Here is a 15,879-nt window from a genome sequence, read left to right on the forward strand (position 1 = left end):
CAATACTAAAAGGGACAAAAATCAAAGGAGTAAACATGTGATCAATGTGCTTCTTCTTGTCTTTGGGCTGGGTCAGGCCAGAGCACTTCGTCAACATCACAAGCAATATTGTCCCTCCTGAGGCAACGGGGGAAGAAGCCTCTTTTGTGCTGTATCCAGCCCTGACATGATTCCTCACCTATATCACCACAGGCTAAATCCATGGCTTGCAGCAGATTTACTCTGGTGTAGGGTTGTCTATCATACACTTTCCATCTCCAAGAGGAGAAAAACTCCTCAATCGGATTCAGGAAAGGCGAGTATGGAGGGAGGTACAAGTTCATAAACTGCCCATTGATGTTAAACCATTCCCTTACCTGAGCAGCTCGGTGGAAACTGACAATGTCCCACACTATCACATAGGTGGGAATGGGATTCTCATTTAGCTCTTGACCCTGCTGCTCTTGAACCTGCTGCTCAAATAAAATATATCTTAGATTGGCAAAAAATCTTAGAAGGTGCTGGGTGTTATATGGCCCGAGTATAACATGGTGATGTAGAACACCATGGTTGCTGATAGCAGCACAGATTGTGACATTGCCACCTCGTTGACCAGGGACTTCAACAATGGCCCGCTGTCCAATCATGTTTCGGCCTCTCCTTCTCCTCATTGTTAGATTGAAGCCTGCTTCATCGACAAAGATGAACTCATGGGGTCTGTCCAAGGATTCCAAGTCAAATATTGTCTGTGTAGAAATACAATATACTGTATGTAGGATTTTGTAAGTCGTACAGAGACAGTGCTATACTGTAGAGTACAATTAGGCTTCTGATTCACATACATTGTATGTACTGAAGAGTAATGTCATTCACATAGTATGTGTTAGTACTGTAGACAATCTGGATTACAGTAAATGTTTCTGAATGTACACTTACTTGCACATACTGAGCTCGCAGTTCTTTCACCCTTGGTGAGTTGCGCTCAAAAGGTACTCTGTATACAGTACTTGTTTCATTCGCATCCTGTTACAATGGAGGACACGGTCAATTGTGGAAATGCTCACACTGTCGATTCCCTGGAAGTGTGTTGTCTTGTATCACTCGTTCCTGGATTTCTCTGAGTCGTATTGCATTATCTTGAAGGACCATGCCAACTATAACGACCTCTTGCTCCCGAGTGAATATAGCTGTCCTTCCACCTGCATGTGGCAGCCTTGCAATTCTACAAAAAGTAGTTGTGCAGTTACAAAACATATTCATGCAGTACAATACATACAGTGATTAACTTTACAAATGTCTATTGAAACAGCTACATATATTGCAATTACAAAAATACAGTAGTATACTGTACCTGTTCTCTTCTCTGAATGTCCTTACTATGATGGACACAGAAAATCGTCTCAAATTGGGTTGCACTCTAAGTCCTGCTTCTCTCATTGTCAGTCCATGGACAAGAACATGGTCTATAACTGTTGCTCGAATTTCATCAGATATTTCCACTCTTTGTCTTCCTCTTCCTCTTCGTCCTCCTCTTCTGCTTTCTTGCCCTCCTCCTCCTCCTCGTCGCCCACCTCGCATACGCATACGCACTCGTCCTTGTACATTGTTTCTTCTATCCATTCTCAGGCGTTCTCCTTCCCACCTTCAACAACCTGTTTGCTCTCTGAACTGGCTTATATTGGTTGTGTCGCATCATTTGAAACAGGTTAAATCAATTTTGAGTGGTTGTGTTCAATCAATGACATGTGTTCTCTATTTGTATTTGATTGTTGCCACTTGTGTTTACCAGTATGGATGACATGTGCATTAGAGTGCAGAATGTGTTTTGAGAATGAGAATGTGTTTAGAGTTTTGCTGAAAAGTCTAAGTGAGATCTGCAAATTGTGTTTTACCATGTGAAATGGAGATTGTTCATCTAACCCTCTCTCCTCTTGTTTACCCTCCCATCTCTTCTCTTCTCTTCCCTCTCTCTCCCTTTCTCTCTCCCTCCATCTCTCTCTGTCTCTCTTCTTCCGCCTGGCATGTTGCCGGAGGGAGGAATGAGGGGGAGGAGAGTGAAAGAGCGAGAGAGCAGGTGGGTGGAAGAGAAAAAGGCAGAAAGGAGGGAGGGACTCCAGTGGATTCTGAGGGTAATTTGTGAGATGATGCCAAAATAACCTCTAACCTACTCAGCATTTATCTCTCCCTGACACACACACACATACATACAGTCAGTATTTACAGTATATTGCTTTTTTTCTCATAATTCCCTCCCTGCCACTGTCCAGCCCTGATCTGTCTCTCTCTAGCTCCAGACTGAAGGTGCCCCGAAACACAAATATTGGACCAGCTTAGCCTGCTCCCATTATAACATGAACAATGAGAAACACAAATGCCCAAACTGATCTCAGCTCAGCCTTCACAGCCTTTTCCCTACAACTCCCAGAAATATGTTGTGTCTCTTGGGACCCAGTGGTCATGCATCACTGGTGGTGATCGATAAATCAGTCAGTCCACTACAGTCCTCTTCAAACCCTGCATGCCTGTTTATTGGGCCTTTGATAAATAGTTACAAAAACGCTGGGACGGTTGACTCCAAAGTGGGGTCATGGTCCTTGTATAAATTAGATCGCACTTGGTGACATCTGGGAAAAACACACATGTAGTTGTCTTTCTGAAACACACACACACACACACACACACACACACACACACACACACACACACACACACACACACACACACACACACACACACACACACACACACACACACACACACACACACACACACACACACACACACATACCAGCACGGTTTTAGACCAGCATGGTCCGCTTTCCCCAGTAGACCTGGTTCTCTGTCAGGTACATTTTGGGGACCTCCACAATGTCCTTGAGTAGCCCTCTCTTAGCTCCTCCAGCCCCAGTCCCTGCCCCAGCTTCAGTCCCGGCTTGTCCCCAGTCTGGGATGGCAGCAGGTGAGGGCCCAGAGGGAGCAGGGTGAGGGGCGGGCATACTGAAGCTGTCCCTGTACAAGCTGTTTCCCTCCATAGGGTAAGAGCACGGAGGGGCGGGGCAGCCGAGGGTGGCAGGGCATGGTGGGAGGGGCTTTGTGGCCCGGCAGGTGGTTGCAGGTGGAGCTCTTTTTCAAGAGGAGGGAGAGGCTTCCAGACCAGAGGAAGGGGCAATCTCTGACCTGAGGAGAGAGAGGTGAGAGGTAGGGGGGAGATGGATAGGACACACACACTACCCTCTAGTGGTGAAATAAAGGAAACACACACGTAAACTGACCTTGTGGTGAAGCCACAAACACACACACACCCACATTCACGAGCCCACACACCAGAGGAGGCTGATGGGAGGAGCCGTAGGAGGACGGGCTCATTGTAATGGCTGGAATGGAATCAATGGAACGGAGTCAAAATGTGATTTCTATATGTTTGATACCGATCCATGTATTCCATTCCAGCCATTACAATGAGGCTGTCCTCCTGTAGCTCCTCCCACCAGCCTCCACTGCCACACACACACACACACACACACACACACACACACACACACACACACACACACACACACACACACACACACACACACACACACACACACACACACACACACACACACACACACACACTCCTCTGGTGTAGGGGTACCTGCTAAAGCACCTGTAGTTTGCATGAGCTGTGCTGACACAAGGATCTGCAGTCGGGGCCTGGATCAAGCTGTCCATAAAGTGCTTGAGAGAAGATATACAGATCTGTTGGAATACAGGTTGGTTACATCTTTCCACTCACACATTCAACTGGCTCCATTGTTTACTTTTGAGAGAAAGATGTATTCACAATTTCCATTTCACAAATACACTATTCAGACTTGAGAGAAGTTAACATTGTTTGAAGTCCATTTTAAGTTAACTTATATCCATGTTTATTGACTTAAGCTTAAGTCCATGCTAAGTCTACTTATCTGAATGGGGCCCTATGTCAGCATGTCAGAACATGAAATAATGCCCATTATTATTGTCAGTTTGTCTGTCAGTTTGTTTGATTTACCAGCAGGGTACTGTAGTGGTCCACCAGGGGGCCCTGTGGAACAGCCTGGCCCCTGTAGCTGTTCTGCTAACATTGAATGAAAACACACACACACACAAAGGGTTGTGGAAAGTATGGGGAGAGTATGGGGACAGTTATAGGGTCACAAATCTGGGTTGGACCCGAAACTGATCTCGACAGAGGTGCAACATAGGGGGGCAGAGAAATTCCCAATTCAGGGTAACGTTAAGCAGTTAATTTCTATTACTGTTACTGTTAGATAACTGGAAGGATTAATGTATAACCCTTTAACAACCATTTTTCATCTAGCTAACGTTAGTTGGTCATCTACATGTCGCTAGCTATACGTTTAGTTATACAGTTGAAGTCAGAAGTTTACATACACTTAGGTTGGAGTCATTAAAACTCATTTTTCAACCACTCCACAAATTTCTTGTTAACAAACTATAGTTTTGGCAAGTCGGTTAGGACATCTACTTTGTGCATGACACAAGTGATTTTTCCAAAAATTGTTTACAGACAGATAATTTCACTTATAATTCACTGTATCACAATTCCAGTGGGTCACAAGTTTACATACACTAAGTTGACTGTGCCTTTAAACAGCTTGAAAAATTCCAAAAAAGGATGTCATGGCTTTAGAAGCTTCTGATAGACTAATTGACATCATTTGAGTCAATTGGAGGTGTACCTCTGGATGTATTTCAAGGCCTACCTTCAAACTCAGTGCCTCTTTGCTTGACATCATGGGAAAATCAAAAGAAATCACTCAAGACCTCAGAAAGAAAATTGTAGACCTCCACAAGTCTGGTTCATCCTTGGGAGCAATTTCCAAACATCTGAAGGTACCACGTTCATCTGTACAAACAATAGTATGCAAGTATAAACACCATGGGACCACGCAGCCGTCATACCGCTCAGGAAGGAGACGCGTTCTTTCTCCTAGAGATGAACGTACTTTGGTGTGAAAAGTGCAAATCAATCCCTGAACAACAGCAAAGGACCTTGTGAAAATGCTGGAGGAAACAGGTACAAAGTATCTATATCCACAGTAAAAAGTCTATGGTTTGCAACTGCACATGGGGACAAAGATCGTACTTTTTGGAGAAATGTCCTCTGGTCTAATGAAACAAAAATAGAACTGTTTGGCCATAATGACCATCGTTATGTTTGGAGGAAAAAGGGGGATGCTTGCAAGCCGAAGAAGACCATCCCAACCGTGAAGCACAGGGGTGGCAGCATCATGTTGTGGGGGTGGTTTGCTGCAGGAGGGACTGGTGCACTTCACAAAATAGATGGCATCATGAGGATGGACAATTATGTGGATATATTGAAGCAACATCTCAAGACATCAGTCAGGAAGTTAAGCTTGGTCGCAAATGGGTCTTCCAAATGGACAATGAGCCCAAGCATACTTCCAAAGTTGTGGCAAAATGGCTTAAGGACAACAAAGTCAAGGTATTGGAGTGGCCATCACAAAGCCCTGACCTCAATCCTATAGAAAATGTGTGGGCAGAACTGAAAAAGCATGTGCGAGCAAGGAGGCCTACAAACCTGACTCAGTTACATCAGCTCTGTCAGGAGGAATGGGCCAAAATTCACCCAAATAATTGTGGGACGCTTGTGGAAGGCTACCTGAAACATTTGACCCAAGTTAAACAATTTAAAGGCAATGCTACCAAATACTAATTTAGTGTATGTAAACTTCTGATCCACTGGGAATGTGATCAAATAAATAAAAGCTGAAATAAATCATTCTCTCTACTATTATTCTGACATTTCACATTCTTAAAATAGTGGTGATCCTAACTGACCTAAGACAGGGAATGTTTATGAGGATTAAATGACAGGAATTGTGAAAAACTGAGTTTAAATGTATTTGGCTAAGGTGTATGTAAACTTCCAACTTCAACTGTGTGTCTTTCACATTGAGGTATCTAGCTATACGTTAACCCTGATCAATCAAGTGGATAGGTGTAAACAATTATTATAGCTGGGGTCATCATCCGTTAAGGTAAGTATAAAAAATCTCAGATAATAACTATTTGAATTTGCACACAAAATAACCTGAAGCTAGTATTAGTTTTCCTAACACTGAGATGTTTGTCTTTATGTCTTCATAAGGGTTACCTCGGTGGAAGCCAACAATCTTCTGCAGTTGGAGCAGTTGGATGGTCGACCACTGAAAGCCCTGATGCCATACACTTCTGTGAAGCCCGTGAGACAAGTATGTTAAGCTATGGTTGACATTTGAGAAAGCAAGAAATGGTAGTTATGCTGAGCTCATAAAAAATGTACTTCTTCAATTTACCTCTCCTAATGACTTTAGGACCGTCAACTGTCCGGCCCACCCAGGAGGTATCCCATCCACCAGAGCCATTGAGTTCGGAACAGTCTGATTCTCTGTGCCCTGAGTCGGTAGGGGACCAGCTTGAGGTAGGCTATACTTTCAAAAACTGTTGAAAAGTACATATCTCCCATTCTAACACTGCAATAATCCATCAAATGTTCTCACAGGTGGCTTGCGCCGGACTGGAGGAACAGGGGAAGGTAAGTCCAGTCACTGGACTTGAAGACACTAGTGAGGTTCTTATCACTAGTGTCCAACAGGGACAGGTATGGCCATCTGCTCTCTGTGGCCGGATGGAGGACCTTCGGGGGGGGTCATTTTTCCGTCACACTCCCGGTTTAGACAATTTTACAATCGATCATGCTCATGCTATTCTGCAGGTGCAGCATCCAGAAGTAGGAGGCCTCCTCGCGGTGGGCGGCATCGCCATGCTGTCAGCAGTACGAACACTGGCCCAGGGGTTTGTCCAGATAGTCAATCTCAAAGCTAACCACTGGGTCACAGTAAGTAACCTTCATTGCCAGGTAGGTACTGTTAAGGTGTATGACTCCAGTGGTCATGACACCACCCGAGTTTCTCTCACAACTCACAACTCACCTCTCTCTAATCTTTTCCAGGGACCTCTGTGATTGTGGAGTGGCTGGCAGACAAACAGCAGAAAGGGGGCACAGATTGTGGGCTGTTTGCTATTGCAAACAGTCTTACTCTCTGTAGAGATGAGGAACCCTTCATGGCACAATACCATCAGAAATCCATGAGAAAACATTCTCTTGCTTTCAGGCTGGGCACCTGACACCATTTCCCAGTCACAATTCCAGTCCCCGTCCTGGGTCCAGGCCTCCCAAGGTGTCCACATCCTACACAACAGAGGTTAGCGTCCACTGCTTCTGTCGGAAATACGTGAGAGAAGGTACTGTAAGGATGTGGCCCGGTGTAGGAGATGCGGAAAGCATTTTCATGTGTCTTGTTTGTGTTATGTCGTCAATGTGCGTGAATTTGTCTGTCCATCGTGTCCGTCGTCTGTTATCTGTTTTGTCTGATGTTTTCCCCTCCCTTGTTTTCACTGCTTGGCCGGCTCCCCACCTCAAGATGGTCGGTGTTTTACTACATTGCATGTTATTGTAAATAACCTGTTGGAATATTGTTTTACATTTCTTGCAGACATTGGCTGTGAAGTTGGTAAGTTGTTTGTTAAGTATTAGGCTATCTGTCTTGTATTCAAAGTATAATGACACAATGTGAGACCCAGATGCAGACAAAGGAGGCAGATGGTTAGAGTCTCTGATATTTATTGAACAACGGGGGACAGGCAGGAGGCAGGTCAAGGACCTGCAAGAGTTCATAACCAGGTCAGAGTCCAAACGGTACAGGGGGCAGGCAGGCTCGAGGTCAGAGGCAGGCAGAATGGTCAGGCAGGCGGGCTCAGTGTCAGGGCAGTCAAAAGGTCAGAACCGGGAGGACTAGAAAAGAGAGACTAGGAAAAACAGCTGCTTGGAAAAATGCTGGTTGACTTGGCAAGATAAGACGAACTGGCAACAAACAAACAGAGAACACAGGTATAAATACACTGAGGGTAATAGGGAAGATGGGTGAGACCAAGTGAAACAGATCAGGGTGTGACAGGACCCCCCCCCCCGCCTCTAGGGACACCACCTGGCATCCAACCTGTTCGCGTACCTGGTTGACTGGGGTGCCAGCGATGAGAGCCGGGTCTAGGATGTCCTTAGCGGGGACCCAGCACCTCTCCAACGGGCCATAGCCCTCCCAGTCAACCAGGTACTGGAAACCCCTGACCCGTGATCGAACACCCAGGAGGCATCTCACCGTGTACGTCGAATGGCCATTGATGACACAGAGGGGGGGGGGGGGGACTCTAGAGGACTCTAGAGATTGGGAAGGGACCAATGAAATGGGGGGGAAAGTTTGCGGGAGTCCACGCGGAGGGGCAGGTCCTGTGTTGATAGCCTTACCCACTTCCCAAGACGATAGCGGGGATCCGGAGTCCGGCGGCTGTCCGCTTGTCGACAATACCTGGAATTGGTCTTGAGACTGCACCATGAGCTGGGCCGTCTCTTTGGCAGAGGGTAGTTTGAGGAGAGGAATGAAATGGGCGGCTTTGGAAAACCAATCCACTACCGTCAGGATGACGGTGTTGCCATCAGACGGAGGAAGCCCAGTGACAAAATCCAAGGAAATATGGGACTAGATGCGATGAGGAACGGGCAGTGGCTGAAGGAGTCCCGCCGGAGCTTGCCGCGGAGTCTTATACTGGGCACATACCGTGCATGTGGTGACGAAGGCAGGGGCGTCATGAAACATAGTGGGCCACCAGAAGCGTTGTCGGAGGAAGGCCAGGGTTCGACGGGAGCCAGGATGACAGATAAGCCTGGAGGAATGAGCCCATTCCAGGACCTGGGCCCTGGCCGAATCAGGGACGATCATCCGGGTCCCCTCCAGGGTCCGGCTGGGACCGTGTGCCTTGCAGACCAGGGTCTCAATACCCCAGACTGAAGAAGGCAGATGGTTAGAGACTGAAGCCGCAGGGCATGGGGATGGGAGGATGGTCTCAGAGTCAGAGGGTGTGGCAGCGGAACCTGGTGAATAACAGAGCCCAATGGGCCTGCCTAGAGTTAAGACGATTGGCTGTGCGAAGATATTCTAAATTCTTATGGTCGGTCCAAATCAAAAATGGATGTTCCGCTCCTTCCAGCCAGCGCCTCCACTCCTCCAGCACCAGCTTGACCGCCAGAAGTTCCCGGTTACCGATGTCGTAGTTTCTCTCAGCAGAGTTGAGACGATGGGACAGGAAGGCACAGGGATGGAGCTTTTGGTCCTGGGCAGATCGCCCCCACGCCAACGTCAGTAGCATCGACCTCAACCACAATATGACGGGACAGGTCCGGATGGACGAGGGCAGTAGTGAACTGATGCTTAAGATCCACAAAAGCCCTGTCAACAGCTGGGGACCATGTGAACGGTACCTTGGGAGAAGTGAGTGCAGAGTGGGGAGCCTCCAGGGTGCTGTAGCCCCAGATGAAGCGGCGGTAGAATTGAGCAAACCCCGGGAAACATTGAACTCTGGACGTGGGTTGGGGCCAATCCACCACCACTCTCACTTTTTCAGGATCCATCTGGACATTTCCTTCAACGGTGATGTATCCCAGAAAGGAGATAGTAGAGCAATGAAACTTGCACTTCTCAGCTTTCACAAACAGCTGGTTCTCCAGGTGGCGCTGAAGGACTTGTCGGACACGGAGGACGTGTTCTTGGACAGACCGGGAGAAGACAAGGATGTCATTGAGGTAGACAAACACAAAATTATTCAGCATGTCACGGAGCACATAGTTGACCAGGGCCTGGAAAACAGCGGGCGCGTTGGTGAGCCCAAACGGCATGACCAGATACTCAGTGTCCACTGGTCGTGTTGAAAGCCGTCTTCCACTCGTCCCCCTCGCGTATCCGAACAAGATGGTAGGCATTCTGAAGGTCCAACTTGGAAAAGATGGTAGCCCCCTGGAGAGGTTCGAAAGCAGAGGAGAGGAGTGGCAGGGGGTAACAATTCTTAATCGTGATGTCATTGAGCCCCCAGTAGTCGATGCATGGACGCAGGGTCTTGTCCTTCTTTTCCACAAAGAAAAACCCTGCGCCGGCAGGGGATGCAGAAGGATGAATGCTCCCAGCAGCCAGAGAGTCCTCAATGTACTCCTCCATGGCCTTGGTCTCGAGGCCAGATAGGGAATATAGCCGACCTCGAGGCGGTGTGGTGCCCGGGAGGTCAGTGGCACAAACGTAGGGATGATGCGGAGGAAGAGAGGTAACACGAGCCTTGTTGAATACCTCCAGGAGATCATGGTACTCTGCGGGAACAGTAGAGAAATCCGAAGCTTTTCTTAAACCCTGAGTAGGACGTCTCGGGGGCGGCTGCACCGCTTTAAGGCAGTGGGAGTGACAGAACGGGCTCCAACCCAGGATTGAACCCGTGGTCCAGTCAATAACGGGATTGTGCTTTTAGAGCCAAGAAAATCCCAAGACAACAGGGACGTGAGGGGATTCAATGAGGATAAGCTGTATAGACTCACTGTGATTTCCAGATACCCGCAGATTAATGGGAACTGTGCTGTGCGTGACTCTTCCAATGGAGCGGCCGTCCAGTGCCCTAGCGTCCATGGGAACGGAGAGGATTTGAGTGGGGATGCCTAGTTCTGATACCAGGGTAGCGTCCATTAAACGAATCTGCCCCAGAGTGAATGAGCACCCGGAGAGACTTAGACTGGTTTCCCCACAGCAGGATCTCAAAAAAAGGAGTACGGGTAATGTATTTACTGCAAGTAAAATTTTCAATTGACTGAAATTGACTGTTCAGTTGCCCAGTTCCTTACTGGTCCTAAACCCCTTCTCCCTATCCATTAATCTTTTGTGTCCAATTCCAAATCAAATTTTAGGCCAGGGTTGGTATGGAATTGGACATTGGTTTCTAGTTAGTGTTTGCATATCTGGAGGTTCTAGACTTGTGAATGTAATATGGCAGAAGTCTCTCGGAGTCCATTACACAGCAGGGTTGAGTCATCACCATATTGCTACACCTATCCAAGCCCCATCAGGTCAAACACTACAAAGATAGAGTATGGAGTTAAATGCCTTCATTAAACATTATTTAATTCCTTCTCTCGGCCTTTACCTTGACGTGGTGAGAGTGCTTCCAACTAAACCAGGCCCATGTTATTGAACCCCTGGCTGAGACTGGCTGCCTGTTGAGAACAAATGACAGGAAGAACTAGCCGCAGCACCTGATTAAGCATCTCTTGATTCTGCCTCTTTCCTCTCCTCATCCTTTAACTCTTTCTCTCTCCTCTCCCTCCAGACAAAATTCTGCCCAACAATCTGCCCACTCATCCCATCCCCCGCTCCATCTCATTACATCACCTAAAGCTACTGTTGTTGTCATTATCTGCTAATAAAGTTTGCTAGCCGTATCATACTGGGCATATAATATGTGAGATACACAGATTAACTAAAAACACTAGCACTGAAAACACTCAGAGCAAAGAGAGCAGCAGTGCCTGGACTTCGCAGTCTCCCTCATCAAGTCCCCCTTCCGAGACTGCCTGTTGAAAACAAGTGACAGGCAGAACCTCCTAACCGCACAGCACCCACCTCTTTATTCCACACACCAGAATTAAATATTTCAGTCTGATTGCCATGTGTACAAAAAATGATCTGTGAAAATAAATTAATGACACAACTGTACCAAAAAATGCACAACGTTTTTGTATTAAAATCTTAAATATTGGCAGGTTGGTTTTCACAGCTGTTTCATAAGGTATTCATTATTGTAAATTGTAAGGTATCCTTTGATGGTATTTATTTGTTCCAGATTATTTATTGTTGTGTCCTAGAACCTACTACTAATAATAATAGATGCATATATATTCAACCACAAGGGTGTACCAATGAGCTATGCGAGATAGAATGAATGAATCCTCATAGAGGACTACTGGATTTATATTATTTCAGTGTAGACAAGGGAATGGCAGGTTAAAATTAAAAGATGACAGCCAGACAAGCCAGTGTATGAATCACACGGATTTGCGTATGAATGGAGTGAAATTAACAGACTTCGTGATCTGTAAGGTAAGTAACTTTAATGTGTCAAGCAGATTACGCGTTTTCTTTGCCATTCCCGAAACGTAGCAACGTGGATTTCATGTTGTAATTTTAACAAGGTACCAAAAAGTAGTTAGAATTCATTTTTTCATTGTATTAGCTAAACAAAACTTGTTTAAACAGCGAAATTGTTGAGGAAATCCGTCTTGTTTGCATAGCGATGATGAAAATAATGTAATTTAGGCTGTAATGATATGCAAAATTCTAATCTTTAGGTCATCACAACGTTGATATAGCAACGGACGCCAATAGTTTATCGAATTCTAGAGGGGGACACTATTATTTGGCATGACAGGCCCACGTTCTGAATTCTGTCGCTGTGCATTTCAAAAGTGCTGAGCAGATAGTTATATTGACTATGTCTGTTGTAGCTTGCTCATTAATGTCTAAATCGAAATTACGGATTGCCTCTTATCTGCTCATCGTTCCCTTATGCCATAGTTTGTACATCTCAATTGTCAGTGGAAACCACATTTGTTTAAGCAAGTCAGCCATATCAGCTATGTTTTTCAGAAATGCATTAAATGAGGCTGAATGAACTGTTTTGCTGCCAGACATTGACCGCTGATAGCCAGGTGTAGTGGTGGTAAAGATTCACTCCATGGTGCTGAAAAAAAAGCTCTGCCGTTGGCCCTAACAGTTTGTGGGCAGAAGTTGTCACCATTATAGTGCAATTAATGTATTATTTAGTGTTGTGTAATGGCTTTGCTGGCATGCTTCTAAAAAATGCTTTTGGAGTTTGCCCCACCAAGATTTACATGGGTATTGTCTCTGTTTCACTGCAGCTTAAGCCTGTTGGATGAGCTAAATTGAAACTACTTGGGAAGAGCTAACTTCCACCTTCATCAATATAGCTAGCTTATGGTTTTAGAAAATAAACAAAATACTGTATTTACTAGATATATTTTAAATACTTTCTACTGACTATTAATTAAACACTTTTTGCCAAACAAGTTTGTTCCCCTGACTGTTTATTGATGAATTGGTAACTGAAAAAGTAGCAAATAGCCTGTTTTGGTGCAATTTGGCTAATAAAGAATAGGAATGTACAGTATATGTACACATTAGTTAGCTAAGTTCATGTTTTTGTTGTTATTGCATTTCAGGTGGAGAGGGAGTAATATCATTAGAAAGGAGCATGCTGACAGACCAGGAAGAAAGCTGTTGTTGCACAGCAGAGGTTTTACAGTCAATGCATATGAACTGAAGTGTGTGTAAATTTCCCATTTACAGTTGAAGTTGGAAGTTTACATACACCTTAGCCAAATACATTTAAACTCAGTTTTTCACAATTCCTGACATTTAATCCTAGTAAACATTCCCTGTCTTAGGTCAGTTAGGATCACCACTTTATTTTAAGAATTTGAAATGTCAGAATAATTGTAGAGAGAATGATTTATTTCAGCTTTTATTTATTTATTCACATTCCCAATGGGTCAGAAGTTTACATACACTAAATTAGTATTTGGTAGCATTGCCTTTAAATTGTATTAAATTGTAACTTGGGTCAAATGTTTCGGGTAACCTTCCACAAGCTTCCCACAATAAGTTGGGTGAATTTTGGCCCATTCCTCCTGACAGAGCTGGTGTAACTGAGTCAGGTTTGTAGGCCTCCTTGCTCACACATGCTTTTTCAGTTCTGCCCACACATTTTCTATAGGATTGAGGTTAGGGCTTTATGATGGCCACTCCAATACCTTGACTTTGTTGTCCTTAAGCCATTTTGCCACAACTTTGTAAGTATGCTTGGGGTCATTGTCCATTTGGAAGACCCATTTGCGACCAAGCTTAACTTCCTGACTGATGTCTTGAGATGTTGCTTCAATATATCCACATAATTGTCCATCCTCATGATGCCATCTATTTTGTGAAGTGCACCAGTCCCTCCTGCAGCAAAGCACCCACACATGATGCTGCAACCCCTGTGCTTCACGGTTGGGATGGTGTTCTTCGGCTTGCAAGCCTCCCCCTTTTTCCTCCAAACATAACGATGGTCATTATGGCCAAACAGTTCTATTTTTGTTTCATTAGACCAGAGGACACTTCCCCAAAAAGTACGATCTTTGTCCCCATGTGCAGTTGCAAACCATAGACTCGCTTTTTTATGGCGGTTTTGGAGCAGTGGCTTCTTCCTTGCTGAGCAGCCTTTCAGGTTATGTCGATATAGGACACGTTTTACTGTGGATATAGATACTTTGTACCTGTTTCCTCCAGCATTTTCACAAGGTCCTTTGCTGTTGTCTGGGATTGATTTGCACTTTTCACACCAAAGTACGTTCATCTCTAAGAGACAGAACGCGTCTCCTTCCTAAGCGGTATGACGGCTGCGTGGTCCCATGGTGTTTATACTTGCAGAAGCTTGTAAAGCCATGATATCATTTTCTGGAATTTTCCAAGCTGTTTAAAGGCACAGTCAACTTAGTATTTGTAAACTTCTGACCCACTGGAATTGTGATACAGTTAATTATAAGTGAAATAATCTGTCTGTAAAACATTGTTGGAAAAATGACTTGTGTCATGCACAAAGTAGATGTCCTTACCGACTTGCCAAAACTATAGTTTGTTAACAAGAAATTTGAGAAGCCAGGGCAATTGAGTCTGCCGATAAGAATGCGGTGATTGACAGAGTCGAAAGCCTTGGCCAGGTTGATGAAGACGGCTGCACAGTACTGTCTTTTATCGATGGCGGTTATGATATTGTTTAGGAACTTGAGCGTGGCTGAGGTGCACCCATTACCAGCTCGGAAACCAGATTGCATAGTGGAGAAGGTACGGTGTGATTCAAAATGGTCGGTGATCTGTTTGTTAACTTGTCTTTCAAAGATTTTAGAAAGGCAGGGCAGGATGGATATAGGTCTATAACAGTTTGGGTCTAGAGTGTCTCCCCCTTTGAAGAGGGGGATGACTGCGGCAGCTTTCCAATCTTTGGGGATCTCAGACGATACGAAAGGGAAGTTGAATAGGCTAGTAATAGGGGTTGCAACAATTTCTGCAGTGGGTGCTGAGATGTTGGCCAGGGTAGGGGTAGGCAGGTGGAAAGCATGGCCAGCTGTGGAAAAATTATTATCGTAGATGTGTCAGTGGTGACAGTGTTTCCTATCCTTAGTGCAGTGGGCAGCTCGGAGGAGGTGCTCTTATTCTCCATGGACTTTACAGTGTCCCAAAACGTTTTGGAATTGGTGCTACAGGAAGCAAATTTCTGTTTGAAAAAGCTAGCCTTAGCTTTCCTAACTGACTGAGTATATTGGTTCCTGACTTCCCTGAAAAGTTGCATATCACAGGGCTATTCGATGCTAATGCAGAATGCCACAGGATGTTTTTGTGCTGGTCAAGGGCCGTCAAGTCTGGAGTGAACCAAGGGCTATATCTGTTCTTAGTTCTACATTTTTTGAATGGGGCATGCTTATTTAAGATGGAGAGGAAAGCACTTTTGAAGAGTAACCAGGCATCCTATACTGATGGGATGAGGCCAATATCCTTCCAGGATACCCGGGCCAGGTCGATTAGAAAGGCCTGCTCGCTGAAGTGTTTTAGGGAGTGTTTGACAGTGATAAGGGGTGGCCGTTTGACCGCGGACCCAGTACACAGGCAGGCAATGAGGCAGTGATCGCTGAGATCCTGGTTGAAGACAGCAGAGGTGTATTTAGAGGGCAGGTTAATCAGGATGATATCTAAGAGGGTGCCAATGGTTACGGATTTAGGGTTGTACCTGGTAGGTTCCTTGATGATTTGTGTGAGATTGAGGGCATCTAGCTTAGATTGTAGGATGGCCGGGGTGTTAAGCATGTCCCAGTTTAGGTCACCTAACAGTACGAACTCTGAAGGTAGATGGGGGTGGGGGGGGCGATCA

The 15,879-nt window shown here is 45.4% G+C and overlaps 1 protein-coding gene across 2 annotated transcripts in view; it reads left to right on the forward strand.

The window, feature by feature from the left end:
* The first annotated feature begins 11,890 nt into the window (after window positions 1-11,890).
* The window catches only part of LOC139578774 (serine/threonine-protein kinase TAO2-like), a 50,417-nt gene continuing 46,428 nt past the window's right edge, over window positions 11,891-15,879 (forward strand). Inside the window, exon 1 of one of the 2 annotated variants that reach the window (XM_071406780.1) lies at window positions 11,891-11,996. In XM_071406780.1, coding sequence (XP_071262881.1) covers window positions 11,937-11,996 — 60 coding nt within the window. In that variant the 5' untranslated portion in view covers window positions 11,891-11,936. The remainder of the gene's footprint in view (window positions 11,997-15,879) is intronic. The other variant, XM_071406779.1, reaches the window with a different exon arrangement.

This window comes from Salvelinus alpinus, chromosome 6 (genome assembly GCF_045679555.1).
Source record: "Salvelinus alpinus chromosome 6, SLU_Salpinus.1, whole genome shotgun sequence".
NCBI classification, from domain to species: domain Eukaryota; kingdom Metazoa; phylum Chordata; class Actinopteri; order Salmoniformes; family Salmonidae; genus Salvelinus; species Salvelinus alpinus.